This window comes from Suncus etruscus, chromosome 8 (genome assembly GCF_024139225.1).
Source record: "Suncus etruscus isolate mSunEtr1 chromosome 8, mSunEtr1.pri.cur, whole genome shotgun sequence".
NCBI classification, from domain to species: Eukaryota; Metazoa; Chordata; class Mammalia; order Eulipotyphla; family Soricidae; genus Suncus; species Suncus etruscus.
In genome coordinates, this window is record NC_064855.1 from 96,743,196 (window position 1) to 96,761,265 (window position 18,070).

Consider the following 18,070-nt stretch of genomic DNA (forward strand, 5'->3'; position numbering starts at 1 on the left):
CTCCCAAACACACAAGCAAGGAACCAAGTATCATGAGAACAGTGGAGGATGTGACCTTGAAACAAAAGGAAAAACTGAAAAAAATCAACTTAAGTACATTCATCTCCCTTCTCTCTCTATCATAAAAGCTTTATAAAACATATTTTTGTGCATTATTCTGCCTTCAATTTAAGAATATTTTGGAGGTGAGGAGATAGCTCCTCACTATGCATAATGTTCAATATGCATAATTTCATGCAAGGTCCATGTTCATATACACACTGCCATCTGGATATCTGATTGGCTGTAGTCCCTGAACACTGATACATGTGACCCAAAAACATATCCTTTTCCCCTCAAACATATAAGGGGCTATTTTTTCAATAATACTTAATGATGGTTGGGCCAAAGAGATAGTATAGCAGGTAAGATACTTGCTCTGCATGAGTCAGACCCAAGCACCACCAGGAGTACAGAGCCAGAATTTACTCAAGTGTGACCCACAAATCAAGATTTAACAATGAAAGACATCTGATTTTCCCTCAGACTTCTTTGAATCCTAAGGATTCTGCATCAAAAGCTATTACATACCAGGGGCATAACACATAACCAAAAATAGCATAAACAATAATAACAAAAAAATATTTTGCAAACAGGTTGACTAAAAGTTATAAACCTACTTTCACTGAAACAAAGCAGTATTTATCAACTCATTTTTTTAAATAACTTATTAGTAATTTTTCACCAATTGTTAGTGGTAACTACCTTAGTAAAATAATGTACTCAATTCCAACTTTCTACTCCTTTTATCCTAAAACTATATAAAACAGCAAAACATCAGATAAATACTGTAAAAATTTCAACTAGTATACACTTCAACTTCAGAGTATAAGATTTGACATAAAACAGTGCCGTGTGCTTAGGAATTTTCCAAAAGTGTACAGTATTATGCTAAGTAAGTAAAATAAATCTATGCTTTTATTCTTTAATTATTATCAAGGAAGAAAAATTTATCAAGGTAATTATATATTACTAAATTTAAAAACATAAGCAATGAATTCATAGAAAGAAGCCTATCATATAGAAAATTTGGAGATTTTACAGAAGAGACTAAAGAGATGTTTAATGTTATAAAAAAAATTCATTAGAATTCAATGAGGAAGGGGCCCGGAGAGATAGCTCAGCGGCGTTTGCCTTGCAAGCAGCCAATCCAGGACCAAAGGTGGTTGGTTCGAATCCCGGTGTCCCATATGGTCCCCCGTGCCTGCCAGGAGCTATTTCTGAGCAGACAGCCAGGAGTAACCCCTGAGCACCGCCGGGTGTGGCCCAAAAACCAAAAAAAAAAAAAAAAAAGAATTCAATGAGGAAGAAGGACAATTAAAGCACACATAGAGGGGCCGGAGCGGTGGCTCAAGGGATAAGGCCCAGAGGGGTATGCCTTGTCCATGCTAGCCTAGGACAGACCACAGTTTGCTCCCCCAGCATCCCATATGCTCCCCCAAGCCAGGAGCAATTTCTGAGCACATAGTCAGGAGTAACCCTTGAGCATCACCGAGTGCAGCCCAAAACAAAACAATACAAACAAAAAAAAAAAACCACACATATAAACAAAAGTAAAATAGCTGAGGTCTCATTGATAAACTATCATCAAGCAATTTACCTAAGAAAACAAAAGCTTCTATAACAAATTAACATAAAGATGCAAGATGGTGGCAGCATGGGGATAAAAGCAATGTCACTGCAGGCAGAGGTAAAGAAACTGAATGTGGTAAAGAGAGAAATATACGTAAATAAATGACTACAGCATTTAGATCGCAAAAGTTGAAATAAATGGTACCGCTTCGAGAGGTGGAGGATTCATTTATGTGGAAAATAATGAGTCATTTTAGGATGTCTATAAAATGATTAAGATGCCCCCCAAAATTTGATGTACAGAATGAAAATCAAATTCAAATGTCTAGAAATGCACAATAAGGGAAATAATAATCTGAAGAACCAAGGAAGAGAGTAAGTCTACTATCTCATGGGATGCCTAATTTACACAGGTAGACATTTGCCTATATACTCTTCATATTGAGAAACAGTGCAGACTAGAAATAAAAAACACAAATTCCAGTCCAACTGTTGATCAAATTAGAGATCAACTGTAAGACTGTTTTGGAGTCTTACCTTTCTTTAAAGGGAAGAGCTCAAAATTTGAAAGGGCATCTAATTCTAAAATCATAAGATCAAAATTGTCTTTTATGTTACAGAAAAAAAGAGACTAGCTAGATAGAACTGTGACAAGTTCATAAATAATCTAATTAGTATTTACCAAAATATTTAAAAATAGAAATAAATGTATTGTCAGGATATGCACAAGAGGAACAAACATTTACTTCATTCTTTCTCAGTCACAAAACACAAAATTACTTTACTAAAACCTGACAAAATCCCACAAAAAGACAATTATTACTATCACCACTTAACCAATGAAGGGTCCATAGTCATGCAGTTAGTTAAGTAATGAGTCAGAATTAAAAATTAGGTAGAATTCCTAACTCATGACCTTCTCAATTAGGGCACTGGACTTTTCCAAAAGTCCATAATATCTCTATAAAGAAATATAATTAAATAAAAACATTAAGTATGAAGCACACAGGAAAACAGCAAGTGACAAAGATTAAGATGTTGAAGCAAAAAAAGAGAAAAGGTGGCAAATATTTTTCTTTTCAGCAAATGGAAAGCAATTAAGTAGGAATAATAAAAACAAATTATATTAAGAAGCGAAAGTATAGAGCTATGAAAAAAATTAAAATGCCATCTGAAAACATTTATGAAGCCAAGACAAACACATCATGCTAGACTTCTTACCTTTTCAGTTGCTGAAACAGATGGCTTTGATACAAAACCCAACCTGTCCTTCACAGATAACTTAGTTACATTCTAAAAAAATTAAAATGGACATATTCAGTGTTTCCCCAAACATGCATAAGTCTGCTGGGACTTTGAACATTCTCATTCTGCTAGCATGTAATACTGACACTGTAGATATAAATGTTAATCACAAGAATATGAGTCTTTGCAAAAAAAAAAATGTATGTGGAAAACAAACAGTATGCAATGTAACTCTCATAAAAAAAACTATGACAAAGTTTGAACTAAGTGGTTATCAATGACCCTTTTGTGATATATAACCATAAATTTTTAAAATCCTATACTAATTAGAAATTAACTATCTTAATGTGACTTGATTAATGAATATATCTGCCTGATCCTCCATTTCAAATCGCTTAGATTAGGGAAATAACTCAAACTATTCAGGGAGATAACTCAAAAAACAGCATGTAACTGGAGGGTAGAGGCCTCAAGGGTGATCGCTAATACCACATGACCCCTCAGCTCCCAACCAGCATGAAGGGCCCTGATTATCAATAACATCAGACTCAAGCAACACTGCATCAATCAATGGGGCCCAACACTAATTCCTTGTTGTAGAGTCAAGTATCCCAGGCATGGACCTAAATTCCCAAGCAAATTGGGGAATCCCCTCTCTTTAAAAAAATAACAGAGGGCTAGAGAGTTAATACAGCAGGGAGGGCATTTGCCTTGCATTAGGCTGGCCCAGATTCAATCCTCAGCAGCTCATTTGGTCCAAGTTCCACCAGAGTGAACCCTGGGCAGAGCCAGGCATAAATGTGAACATTGTCTGGAGTTCTCCCAAAAATCAAAATAGTAACAACAGAGACCAGAATGCTAATACAATGAAGAGAAGGCTTGCCTTCATGCAGCCGACCTAGATTCAATCCTAAGCACCACTATAAAGTGCCCCAAGTACCACCAGCAGTGATGCATCAGGTGTGGCCCCAAAACAAAACAAAAAAACAAACAAAAAAATATATATATAAATAACATCAGCAACAACAAAAGGACAAGGATTAAGGTGCTTGGCTTTCAAGTGATGAACTAAGGTTCAATCCCCAGAAATACATATGGTTCACCAAGCAACAATTCATGAGTACTAAGTGGCCCCCAAAATTTAAAATATATATATTTTTTACCTAAAAAATATAAATAAAATTTCCTCAAGTTTATTTCTTTTATAGCCTACTGTACTCTAGCAAAAATCTGGGACAACAAAATTGGGATGTCTTGATTTTTTTTAAGTAACTAAAATTTTACCAATTTTCATTTTGTATTTTTTTAAAGTATCATATCTTAACTCTTCAGGAATTATCTAGGAAGAACAATAATAAGATGGCATCCATTAGTTAACTAGGACACCATATTCTAATATCCTCATACAGAGAAAATGTTGAAATATCTGGAGACAAAGCAAAATTTCAGACTGTGGATATAAAATCAAGAAATTGCCACAAGTGGGAAGGCAATATAAAAAGAGTACCTGAGAGTCAGGACTAAGTAATGCAAAGCTCTGAGAGAGCTATATAAGTAACTTGAATCAGTATAGTATCAAGCATATTAAAAACAGATGATTGAAGTCTTTCGGAAACTTTTCAGTTCAGCCTCTCTAGAACAGAAGTCTAGTTAAAAAAAAGATGATGGCACAGTAAGATGTTCTGATATGTGCTGACCATCACTTTTTAGACAGTTTTGCTAGAAAATATCTCTTAACATAAGTGAAAGAATTCTTTTTCTAACTATTAGAGAAGAACTTGAGATTTAAGTACACTGAAAAGATAGAATAAAAATGTCAGATTATTGGTTAAAAACTTACAAATTTATTTCAAAGATGTATATACTATTTGGGGGGGAGGTCACACCCGGCAGCACTCAGGGGTTCCTCCTGGCTCTACAGTCAGATTTGCTCCTGGCAGGTTTGGGGGACCACATGGGATGCCGAGATTCAAACACCCTATCTCCATGCTCTCTCTCCAGCCCAAACTATCATATTTTTATATAAAGATCTATAATTAACTATAATTCAGACCACCAAAATTAATTTACTGAGACCTATCATGCAAAATGCTCAATAATAAAACTTCATTTACCTGAGGAAGGTCTGAACTGGCAGTCTGGGCTTCTGCTGCTTCCAGAGTACTTGAAGGTACTGGACCCAGACGTTCTTTGACTGACTGTTTCACAGCAGGTAAAATGGGCTGCTGGACTAAGGGCTGCATTACCTCAGAAGAAGATTTGTTAAACAAGTTAATAAGTTCATGATTGAAGCAATTTTCAGTATTTTGCTGCTAACTACCATACAGGAACTAAAAGTACAATTAATAATCATAGTATTTTGCATTCGTGTATAGACAGAAATTTTTTGCATGAACTGATTTTTATTTCATTTAAATGGAATTAGAATCTATCCTTCATAAACTTCTCTAATAAAAAGGGGAGAAAGCTGATGTAATAAATACAACTTACAAGTGATTTATGTAACAACTAGTTAAGAAAAAGAAGAAAGGAAAAAGAGGAAAAGATAAACCCATAGTCTAAGTTTCCGGAGTACATAATAATTCTGATACACTAAGTGGCCTCCTATCCACCAAGGACTTTTCTAGAACTTTACATGTATCTTTTAATTATGTAAACTGGGAATTAACTTCACTACATAATGAGAACAAGTTAAAAGTTAAGAAACACCCTCAAGTCTGTACAATTAATGATGACAAAGAAAGGATGTTAAGTTAAATCTACCAGACCAAAATATTTCTGCTCTTAAAACCACCACTCTAAGAGACTGGGTTTTTTTTTTCCCCGTTTTTGTTTTTGGTCACACCCAGCAGTGCTGAGTGTTTACTCCACACTCTGCTATCAGGGATCACTCCTAGCAGGCTTGGGGGACAATATGGGGTGCCTGTGATAGAATCTGGGTCAGCTGCCCACAAGGCATTACCTCAAAAAAAATTTCTAAAACCCTAGAATTTTCTAAGAAGTCATTAATTTCACATAAATTTCTCTCTTACCTTTGGAGAAGAAGTTTGTAATTGCTGGGTATTTCCTTCCCTGTGCCAATAAACCTTAATAAAGCGATTATTTAATACTGCCTCTGTACTAGATATTGCCTTCTTTGCTTCTTCATATGTTGCAAATTGAATAAGGGCACCTTCAGGATCGCCATTATAGGCAACCTATGATTTAAATATTAAGAGCAATGAATTTCCAAATGAATCTATTGCTTTATACAATAAAATTCCTAAAGTGAAATGTTTCTTCCCAGTAGTATTCTATCTTTAAACCTCTTTATATAGAGATTATTACCATTCTACTTACCTGTACAGGACAAAGTTAACTGAATATTATTCAGAGTGGACAAAATCCTCTTTTATGTAAAATTTAGAAAATCTTAGTAAAGAATTACACACTTAGGGGCCAGAGCAATACTACAGTGAATAGGGTGTTTGCCTACTGCTGACACAGATTCAATTTCTGTCATCCCGTATGACCCCAAATCTACCAGGAGAGAACCCTGAGTGTAGAATGAGGAGTAACCCCTGAGCATGGCTGGTTTTGACCCAAAAACAAAAAGAACTGTACAATATAGAATTATACAAATGTAACAGTTTAACATAATCACATATTACCCCCAAAAAACTAGGGTAAGGGGTATGGTCAAGAAGTTATTTCAGGAAAATACAAGAGTACATTAAAAGGAGTGATCTCTAGCCAAAAAATTATAATTAAAAATTTATACATAAAAATTTACAAATTTGAAGAGCTAATTTTGTAAGTTAAAGGTAAACTGGATGCTTCCTGTATATGAAATGAAGCACTGGATTTGATTCCCAGTATTGAAATGAAAAACAAAAAAATAATTTTTTTTCCTAATTTGTAGTTCTCAGATTTTCAAGAATGAAACTTTGGGCCTGAAGAGATAGCACAGTGATGGGGTCTTTGCCTTGCAAGCGTCTGACCCAGGACCTACAGTGGTTCGAATCCCAGCATCCCATATGGGACCCTGTGCCTGCCAGGAGCGATTTCTGAGTGCAGAGTCAGATGTAACTGCTGAGCGTTGCCAGCTGTGACCCAAAACAAAAAATGAAAAAAAGAAAAAAAGAATGAGACTTTAAGAATCTTAAGAATCTTTAAAGAATTACTTAATTCCAGGCAACAATTACAGTTTACAAATAAGCAAACTGACTCTAAAGAGAGGCGACTATATGGACCCAACATATGTAGCAAATCTAATACATTTCAGTTCAATGTAAATACAAAATAGAGATAAACAGAACCTGAATCAAACTACCTAGCTAACACCTTGATGTTGGTTGTACCTTTTTTTGGAAGGGGGGGAGTGGAGTATAGAGACCGACAAGATTATATTTTACTAATGTGCCTTTAACTTTTCTGTAATTTAATAAAATAACCAATACGAAAAGTATCTAATACTATGACCAGTCAAAATTCCTGTCATTTTAAAGTGAAAAGCATTCTAAAGTTTTAAAGTAAGAATTTTTTTAAAAAAAAAAAAGTATTTTAGGGACGGAGAGATAGCATGAAGGTAGGGTGTTTGGCTTGCATGCAGGACAGTGGTTCAAATCCCAGCATCCCATATGGTCCCCCGAGCCTACCAGGAACAATTTCTGAGCGTAGAGCCAGGAATAACCCAAGCATTGCCAAGTGCGACCCAAAAACCAAAAAATAAATAAAATTAAAAACTGTATTTTAAAGTAAAAAAGCATTACTAAAGTTTCATCTCATATTCAACTTTCTTAGTTCAGTTTATTGTCAAAATTCCCAATACAATGCTATGAGATGCTTTGTTCTTACTACATGAAGTTCCCTCCTAAAATTACTAAGTAAAGACAACAAAATCATTGCTGGCTCTTACCTGTAAATTAACCAAGGTTCCAAAGCGACTGAAATGTTCATTTAGTTTGCTGATATTGTTTAATTCTGGAGGAACTTTTCGAAGTTCAAGTCTGGTATTTTCATTTCCAAACTGAACTTTTTTCTGGAAGCCTGGGCTGTTTGTCCTATTAAAATTTGGTCTGTAACAAAAATCAACATTTCCTTATAAATCCAAGTCACTATATCACATACAAAAGAATTAAGACTCATAACAGGTTCAATTTTTTTCAAAACTAAAATTAGTGGTTGGTAAAGAAAACTAAAATTTCCTTCCAAAAAACCAAGTTTCCAAATTAGCAGTATAAAAGAAGCCAACTAAAAGGGGTCTGTTTTCTAAAAGTTACTTTTCATTTCTGATTATATCCTACTTAGAATTCTTAGCAGCAAAGGTCGTAGGACCCCTCTTTCAATCCAGTCCATTTGCATAGCCTTTATTCTGTTTCTGCAAAAGCTGGTTTACTGAAATGTTCCTATTTCAAAACACATTAGAAAGCAGAAAATGACAGCCTCATTTTCTAATTTAAAAAAACTTCATTTTGGGCCCAGAGAGATAGCACAATGGCGTTTGCCTTGCAAGCAGCTGATCCAGAACCAAAGGTGGTTGGTTCGAATCCCGGTGTCCAGGAGCTATTTCTGAGCATAGAGCCAGGAGTAACCCCTGAGCATCGCCGGGTGTGACCCAAAAACCAAAAAACAAAAAAACAAAAAACAAACAAAAAAAAAAAAAACCTTCATTGGAACTATAAAGCATATATTTGACACTTGATAAAAAGGACAAACGAGATTATCCTGCTTGCCTTAAGTCAGAGGAATTAAGGTAAAATCAAAATGTATCACTAAATTGATATTCAAGTGCCATAAGAGCAATCCGTGTCTCTCCTTTCACAATCACAAACTTAGAAATTAATCACCTCACACATATTCTGATTCCTTATCCATTTCTCTGAAGCCCTTCATCAATTACATCTTCAATGCTTATCCAGCTTCCCATTCCTTGACAAGTCACTTTCTACCTATTAAAAAAAGTCACCAAAAGGGCCAGAGAGATAGCATGGAGGTAAGGCGTTTGCCTTTCATGCAGAAGGACGGGGTGGTTCAAATCCTGGCATCCCATATGGTCCCCCAAGCCTGCCAGGAATGATTTCTGATTGTAGAGCCAGAGTAACCCCTGAGCACTGCTGGGTATGACTCAAAACCAAAAGCCAAAAACAAACAAACAAACAAAAAAAGGTAAGCTTCCTCTCAGACCTAAGTTGTAAGTTTCCTTCACTAATGATGAACTCATCACTGTCCTCTATCTTTACATCATCTTCACAATAGCTAAGTTGAAAGGTATTTTGCTTAGATGTTGGAAGATGTCAAAAGAGGAAAAATTGGTATTCTTAACCACATATAAGAAAACTTCTCTAAAAATTACTGTGTAAGGGCTAGAAGATAGCACATGATTTAAAGCAACTGTCTATGAGTGACAGCTTAATTACTTAATTACAGCTTAATTACTGGTACCAGACCCCATCAATGGTGCAATTCTAAGAACACCCAGCACCACAGGGCCTGAATAGCACGGCCTCCGCAGCACTTGTACTGAGCCACTTTCCCTTTAGGCCAAGAATGACTGGGATGCCCTCCCAGCCTCCCGCACCTGTACTCTTCAGTGCTGCTTGGAAGACCATCCCTCCTTTGCCTATGTAAAACTACTGCACAAAAAAATTCTTCAATTTCCCCTGCCAGCTTACTTATCAAACCAAGTCTTCTTCGTAGAAACTCCAGGCTCCCCAGAACCAATGGTTCTTTTCCTTGACTCTGAATCCACGACAATCCTCATACTGCTTTTATTAGGTGGCTTATCTGTTTGAAAACAAAGGGAGTGGGGAGAAGAAAACCGATGAATATTTTATCCTTAAATCATACTAAAAACAATTCTAGAACTTTGTCCAAATATACATTTAAAAACTAAATGTATATTCAAGTATAATAATCCAAGGGTTTTTTAACTTATTTCAAATTAATTTAAATTATGAAGAATCAGAAATTCTCCTATGTCAAATTAAAATAAATTCAATAATCCAGGTCACTCTTTCCTTCTGCTGTCATCCTCACCACAAATACACAAATAAGGAACAAACAAATCATCCTCAGACTTTGAAATCACAGTTTTGAAAGTAAATGTAAAAGATGTAAAATGTAATACTAACATCTAATGAAAATTTATAAATGATGAGTCATGCAGGGAGGAGCCTATCAACATGATCAAAAGCATATTTGATTTTAAAACATATTTACCCAGCAGAAAAATGGCTCAGGTCCTTACCAAGTTCCAAAAGAAAATAAGAGCCCCCAACTCTTTTCAGGTAGTCTGGTCAAGGGCAATGTATCTGACCTCTTCTCCAAATGAATAGAAGCAGATTCCCCTTTCTACATGAATCACAGCAGCCCAGTGCCACACCTGACACTCTCAGAAATGTCCTAGCTATAACTAACAATTTAGCCTCATCAAACTGTCAAAACACCAAATTTGTTTCAGAGATTCTGTACCAAGTGGTTGTGTAACACCTCAATATTTCATAGTTGTGTCGATCCAAGTAGTATCACAGGAAATCTGATAGGAAAGTGACATAAATATCACCAAACTCAATGAACCTTAACAGGAAGCACAGAAGACTCAATTAGCACCAACTTTAGCACTTAAGACACTGGGACACTGGGGCTGGAGATAGCACAGTGGCGTTTGCCTTGCAAGCAGCTGACCCAGGACCTAAGGTGGTTGGTTCAAATCCCGGTGTCCCATATGGTCCCCCGTGCCTGACAGGAGTTATTTCTGAGCAGATAGCCAGGAGTAACCCCTGAGCATCGCCGGGTGTGGCCCAAAAACAAACAAAAATCCTTAGACATTGACTTTAGTAACACTATGGAGAGAAGTAAGGATTTCCTTGCTAATCTAAGTTTTTATTATTTCATTTGCCTTTGTGTTGTAACAAACAATGAGAAGTAAGTTTGTTAATGCCTGCAAAGGGGCAGACTAGGGTGGGAAGTTAGGGACACTGGTAAAGGGAAGAAAATACTGGTGGTAGTATTGGTGTTTAAACTTTTACTGCCTAAAATAATTGTATTATGAACAACTAAGTAAATAATAGTATTATAATAACAACAAATTAGTAAATAATCATGACAGAAAAACAGTGCAGAATTATCTGCTACTTTTCAGTTTTACTTAGGTAAAAATTATGAAAACTGTACATTTCACTAAATTTTAGTAAGTTAATCTCAAATGATATGAAAGTTTAAAATATCAGTTCATGTGGAAAATCAATGCAAACATTAATCCATAAAGAAAAAAGAATAAAAATTTTTAAAGTGGATCAACTGGTTAGATTATCTTATTCTTGGTATTTATGTGCACACAATTAAATGAATTTAAGATATGTTTCAGCACAAGCTCTTTGTGATTATTTTTGTTGCTTAGTTTCAGAGTTACACTGGCAGTGCTTAGTTAGCATTTACTCCCTTTTTTTTGGGTGGGGGGGGCGCACACCGGATGATGCTCAGGGTTTACTCCTGGCTATGTGCTCAGAAATTGCTCCTGCCTTGGGGGACTAACCATATGGGATGCCAGGGGATCAAACCATGGTCCGTCCTGGGTCATTCACGTGCAAGGCAAACACCCTACTGCTGCGCCACCGCTCCGGCCCCTAACATTTACTCCCAACTGTGCTTTAGGATCATTTCTGAAGATGCAATATGCAGAGGAGCAAACCAGGGTTGGCCTTGTGCAAGACCTTACCCACTGCACTCACTATTAGGCTACAATTATGATCATATCAAATGACAAACAGATCATTTTTATCATCACACATGAACTGTGCTCACCAGTGCTAAATTTCTTACCTGTCACTTTCTGAAACCTCCTATTTGACCTCGTAAGAGCACCTGATTCCTTTCTCTGACATTATCTCCTCTCTTTTCTTAGCTATTGATTTCAGGATGCCCATTCCTACTTTTGTCTATGGCTTGGGAGAGAAGGACAGTGGTGAGGTATTTAGGGCTTATTCCTTGTTTTCTATTCAGGAAGGACTCCTGGTACTTGGGGAACCCCTTTCTATCAGTTCTATTTAGGGATTTATCAGTTCTATTTAGGGATCAATTTAGGGGTTTATTTCACTGCACATGTGTGCAAATAAATTATCTTGCCCTCTGTAATACCTGGCCTCTTCTTTATTCAAATGTTATCTGAAAGACAGCAAATGTGCTATCTTTCAAATTAGTATGAACCCTTCAAACCTTCAAGTCAATTTGTAATTCTATCAGAGCAATGTTTGCTGCCCTGGCTTATTATCAGTGTAAATCTTCTCTTGTTCAAAAATTGTATTATAAAGTCCATCCTGGGGCCGGAGTGATGGCACAGCAGTAGGGCATTTGCCTTGCACATGGCTGACCCAGGACAAACCGCGGTTTGATCCTCCAGCGTCCATATGGTTCCCCAAGCCAGGAGCGATTTCTAAGCACAGAGCCAGGAGTAACCCCTGAGCGTCACCAGCTGTGACCCCTCCCCCCCCAAAAAAAGTCCATCCCAAGGACTAAAATGATAGCACAAGGTGTTTGCCTTGCATGTGGCCTACCCAGGTTCAATCCACAGCATCCCACATGGTTCTCCAAGTCTTCCAGGAGTGGTTTCTAAGTGCAAAGCCAAAAAGTAATACCTGAACACAGCTGGGTGTGACCCCCCCAAAAAATAAATAAAAAATAAATAAATAAAGGTCCATCTTAGATAGTACAGGGGCTTATGCTGCAATGAAAGACAATCCTGATTCAATCCCAGGCACTGCATGGCACTCCCCAAACTCAGATGAGCAATTCCAATCACAGAGGTGAGAGTAATCATTGAGCACCGCCAAGTATAGCTCCAAAACAAACAAAAAATATATCAAAGGACTGAAAAAATGGAAGAACAAATGGAGAGTTGTGGAAGAATATTAATACTTAGGTAATGGGGCATGGTATGGCAAAATACATTTTAAAGAGGTGTGAAGTTGTATTCCTTAAACATATACCATGGTAATTAAAAAGGGGTTGGAAGTAATGCTGCCTCTAAAACTATTTGAAATAAACACTAAAGCATAGTTTATTTTTTTTTAATGTACAAGGGACAGAGAGATAGCTGGGAAGAAGGATCTGGGGGGATGACTAGTGTTAAACTTGACCCAGGCATGCTCAGGGTCAAATTTAATCTTGAGAACCACAGGGCCCCCGCAGCCTCCACCACAGATAGGAATAGTCCTAAAAGCCCTAATATCACTAGGCACAATCAGCTCTGATGCTAAGGTCAAGCACCAAACATAGGAGACTATAAGTTGACTCAAAGCAAATTCTACCATGTCAAGAAATAAACTACAAAATGCTTATCAATCACAAGTCTAAATATCTTATTTAATTACTCAAACAAGGGAAGAATCTACCTTTAATTAAAACATTACTTCCAGGACTTTAACTGAACCAAATAAGCCTACAAGAGAAGTTACCTTGGAAATATGTGCCTTCCCCTTGGATGACAGTGTGTGTGTAACAAATATCACACACAAGGAAGGAGACAGTACATTTTCACTCAAGGGAAATGAAAGGCCCCAAGAAACAAATATAATTACCATCCTTACTCAATCGCGATTATGGGTTGTTCACAAACATTTTGTTATTCTTGGTCTAATGAAAAGGTTCAGAAGGATTAATCACAGTACCTCTGGGTGGCAAATCCATATCCCCTGATGTCAGTCCTATCAAGTTAGGCCTTTGTGCATGCACTCTGTGTCTATACATAGGTCTGGAAGTGTTTGTTATGCTTGGGGCTTCGGGATTATAGCCATCAGTGTCATATGTATCTGGTAATACAAAAACTGTAATTAAAAAACAATTATAAAAGTCCACTTGATTTTGTTACACATAAAAAATAAAAAGTACATAATATTTTGTTAATAGGGCCTATATATTAAAAAGAAAGTTAGTTTTATAAATAATTCACTGAGACCACTTAATTAAGATTATGACATTTGGGCCAGATCGACAGCACAGTGGTAAGGCATTTGCCATGAGCCTGGTCAATCACAATGGACCTTGGTTCAAATCCCAACATCCCATATGGTCCTGTGAGCTTGCTAGAGCAATTTGTGAGCTCAGAGCCATCAGTAACCCTAGCGTCTCAAGGTGTGACCCAAACTCCCCCACCAAAAAGAAATTATGACATTTAATACATAGTCACCATACTACATATTTTAGTGAGAAAAAAAACCTGGCTATAAATATTTTTAATTGCTCAACAATTATGTTCTAAAGTTAAATTTTGTTCTAAATTTCATTATGAATATATAGAGGGCCAAAACTGCACCTGCAGTAAAAAGAGAGGGTGGAGCAGGAGGAGGCTGGTGATGAATGCCAGTTGTTACTACAGTAGGAACAGAGCTGGTTGCAGAGTTTGGGGGAGCATCCATGCCAGATGGCTGCAAAGGAGGAAGTGGAGGTGGTGGTCCTGTCAAAACCAAAGAATAAGAAATATCATCTGAAAGCAAACAAACAAAATAAGTTATTGTATGTACATCCCAACATAATATTCTCATTTAAAAAACTATATAAACAAACTCTTAAAACGATATTCATTTCATAGGGTAACTGTCTTTTTAATGTATTCCAAAATGAGTATATTTTAAGCTATAAAGAACAACTAACAGCCATGATTCGTCTGGGACATGCAAAATTCAGACCGACCTCCAAACCACAGTATACCATAAGTTTGATATAGCCTAAAAGGCAGAGGTATAGAGCAATAGGAGTATCTTGTACTTAGTTCTTAGTATCTGTAAATATCTATAGGAATATGTAACTTTATTATAATAGAGCCAGTATCTTTAACTATTAACTCTTTTAAAACATTAACTTTTTTTAAAGTTAAGAATAAACAGTCAACAAATATAGGCACAAAGACATGTATCTATTACTTACCTGTGACAGGTGGTAGACTAGGAGGTAATGGGCCTGGTGGAGGCACTGGGGGTCTCAGATTCACAGGCGGTGGTGTCAAAATGGGAGGAGGCGGAGGCAGACCAGGAGGAGGAGGCCCTTCAACAGGAGGCTGTGCTGGGAAAGGCAGCATGCCAGGAAGATTCACATCTTCCACAACTACTGGGTCACTTCCATGATCAAAAGGGCACATGTCTCCTCTCATGCAGAAACCCTTCTCTGTAAGGAAAAATAGCAAAAGGTAATTGACAAGGGTTGGACAGTTAAGTTCATAAATCTAAAATTATTTACAATAGGTGTATTTGACCAAAATTGTGGCCCCGTAGTTGGAACACTGTTTTCCTATGAGTGAAACCCAGGGCTCAGTCTCCAACAACACAAGAATAATAATAAAAGAATATACTTAATATTGGGTAAGTATAATTAATCTATAAAGGAACTACATATTAAATCCCAATAATTTAAAACAATAACCAATGATATAGCTAACATACATACATACTTACAAACTATCCCCAGAGGTGAAGCAATAGTGGATAAACCCTTGTATGCAATCTAAACCCAGGTCAATCCCTAATTATCACATCTGTTTTCCAGAGCATCATCAGGAGTGATCCCTGAGCAGAGCCAGGAGTAAGCCCTTAATATTGCCAGTTGTAGCCCAATCCCACCTATTCTCTACCCCAAATAAAGTCACCAAATTAAAATAAATAGTTCTAGCTAACTGATATAAAACTAAATGTGATGACATAAAACTTAAATACACAAATATAACCATTTTTGTGCCATTAGAAATATTCCCTAACTTGAATGTTAAAACTTTTTAAAATATGGAAAAGAAGTAGAATTCAGGGTCTCACAACATACAAGGCATGACACCATCCATCGTGGAGCTACATTCCTCGCCTGAAGGTAAGTTTACTTCAGCAATCTTTTAGTTGCAGATTGCTTAACTGATCACTCAGTAGAAATGATCACTTATTGAATGAAAATCCAAATATACACTAAACATTATTTTAAAATTGGTATTAATAGTCATTGGTGACTAAAGGTGGTTTCAATAATATTGAAAAATTTCAGTAAGAGCTGAATGACTAATATTCCAATTTTTTATATTTGCATAATCCTTACAAATTAAAGGTACAGAATTTATAAAAATATTAATTCATGGGGCCGAAAGATAGCATGGAGGTAAGGCGTTTGCCTTTCATGCAGGAGGTCATCAGTTCAAATTCCGGCATCCCATATGGTCCCCCGTGCCTGCCAGGAGCAATTTCTGAGCATGGAGCCAGGAATAACCCCTGAGCACTGCCGGGTGTGACCCAAAAACCACACACACAAAAAAAATTAATTCACTGCTTTATGTTTCAAAGAAAAACTTACCATCATAGTCTCTACACCGCTTCTTTGGCATGGGTGGTCGCACGTATGAATTATGGTCCACTTGGTCTTCATGAAATTCAGACCAACTTTCGGTAGTGTTATTACCATGATGAGTAGGAGCGATTACTGTAATAGTGCTGCTCAAAGTAGGTACAGGATAGTGACCAGATGAAATATTAGATACTGAAGAGACTGGAGTATAATTGTTTTCTAATGGATCTGTTCTATCCAGGTCATATTTAGGTTTTACCAGATCCCTTTCTGCAAAAAAATATAAATAACTTATAAAACTATATATTATTTTAGAAATGTCCCCAATGCAAAGAAAATAAGTGATACTTTTCCTATCAGAGAAAACGTTCAAAATGTATACAATCTCACTTTAAAAAGTATTTGATAAATATACGACATTCCAAGATAAGCTATTTATTTCCCTGAAATAAACTTAAATTATAAAACCACATTAAATTGTTTTTTTCTTCTGGAGATGTTTCAGAAAAGATTTTCTACATTTTTTTGCAGCTATATTAGTATAAAGTTAGCACATTTACAAAATATACAATGAAAGTATAATTTATTATGAACATTTAGCTATTATAAATCCAATATAAAGAATAGTTTATAAACATGAAATATATACTAACATATTTTATCAGTATAAAATATACATACTAGTTTAGTATAATAAATACCGTATTTTCCGGCATATAAGACGACCCACTAATTTTGCAGTTAAAACATATGTTTAGGCCGATATTTGCTGTTATTAGACAGAACGTTCCTGTGCTGCATGTGCTGCATGTGTTCCTGTGCCCATGTACCACAGTGAGCCAATCAATAATCCAATAATCCAAAGGTTATACTGTAATAGACTTCCTCTCTGACTCTGGCCAACCTGAGCAGGCTTTTGACAGTGTAGATTTGGGGTCCAAAACATTGTCTAACTTGCATGCATAAAAAGTCTGCTTGGATTGGCTGAGTTAGAGAGGCGGTTCGAGCAGCCTTGCAGTGATTGGTCCCTTATCATAGGCACCTTTTCTGGCAATTCCCTGGTGGCGTCAGTTAATCTCCCCTACTTCATGAACCAAACAACACCCCATCCTCGGACCCTAGCACTGAACCACCAACACGGTTAGCTGGGTTTTGCCAGAAGTGGCCCCCAGATCTGAGTACTGTTTGGGAGCCCCCAAGAAAGAGATTTGGAAACTCTGCAGCCTGATTTTTTTTTTTTGTTTCGTTTAGCGGCATATTGAAACATTTTTCGGGATATACTCGGCGTATAAGATGACCCCCGATTTTCGGTTGACTTTTTTTGTTTCAAAAGTCGTCTTATACGCCAGAAAATACAATACTAGTCAGTGAAGATGAGAATGAACTAACAAAAGGATAGAAAAATGAGTTCAAGGGCTGAAGAACTGGGAGAGAGGGTTGACAGGAGATAGGTTGATAAGAGACAGGAGAGAAGGTTGTTGCTTTGAACATGGCAGACCCAAGTTCGATACCTGGCACCCTAAATGATCCCCTAAGTCCAAAAGGATTAACTTCTGAACTCAGAGGCAAAAGTAAGCCCATAACACTGCAAGGGGTTACCCAAAATTAGAAATACAAAAAACTGGGGCCTGAGAGATAGCATGGAGGTAAGGCGTTTGCCTTTCATGCAGGAGGTCATCGGTTAGAATCCCGGCGGCGTCCCATATGGTCCCCCGTGCCTACCAGGAGCAATTTCTGAGCCTGGAGCCAGGAATAACCCCTGAGCACTGCCGGGTGTGACCCAAAAACCACAAAAAAAAAAAAAAAAAAAGAAAAAGAAATACAAAAAATTCATATAATGAGTTCATATTAAACATAAAGAAATTAAGTTGGTTACAGTTGGTGACAATGAAAAAGAAACATTAAAGGGATAAGAGAAAGA

General features: G+C 36.8%; 1 protein-coding gene across 1 annotated transcript in view; it reads right to left on the reverse strand.

Moving 5' to 3' along the window:
* Positions 1–18,070, reverse strand: part of RBM26 (RNA binding motif protein 26) — a 100,146-nt gene that overhangs the window by 43,289 nt on the left and 38,787 nt on the right. Inside the window, 9 exon segments of the mRNA XM_049778509.1 lie at positions 2,833–2,904; positions 4,971–5,102; positions 5,889–6,053; positions 7,754–7,913; positions 9,510–9,621; positions 13,503–13,658; positions 14,147–14,317; positions 14,758–14,994; positions 16,159–16,419. Of these exon segments, the coding sequence (XP_049634466.1) occupies positions 2,833–2,904; positions 4,971–5,102; positions 5,889–6,053; positions 7,754–7,913; positions 9,510–9,621; positions 13,503–13,658; positions 14,147–14,317; positions 14,758–14,994; positions 16,159–16,419 (1,466 nt within the window).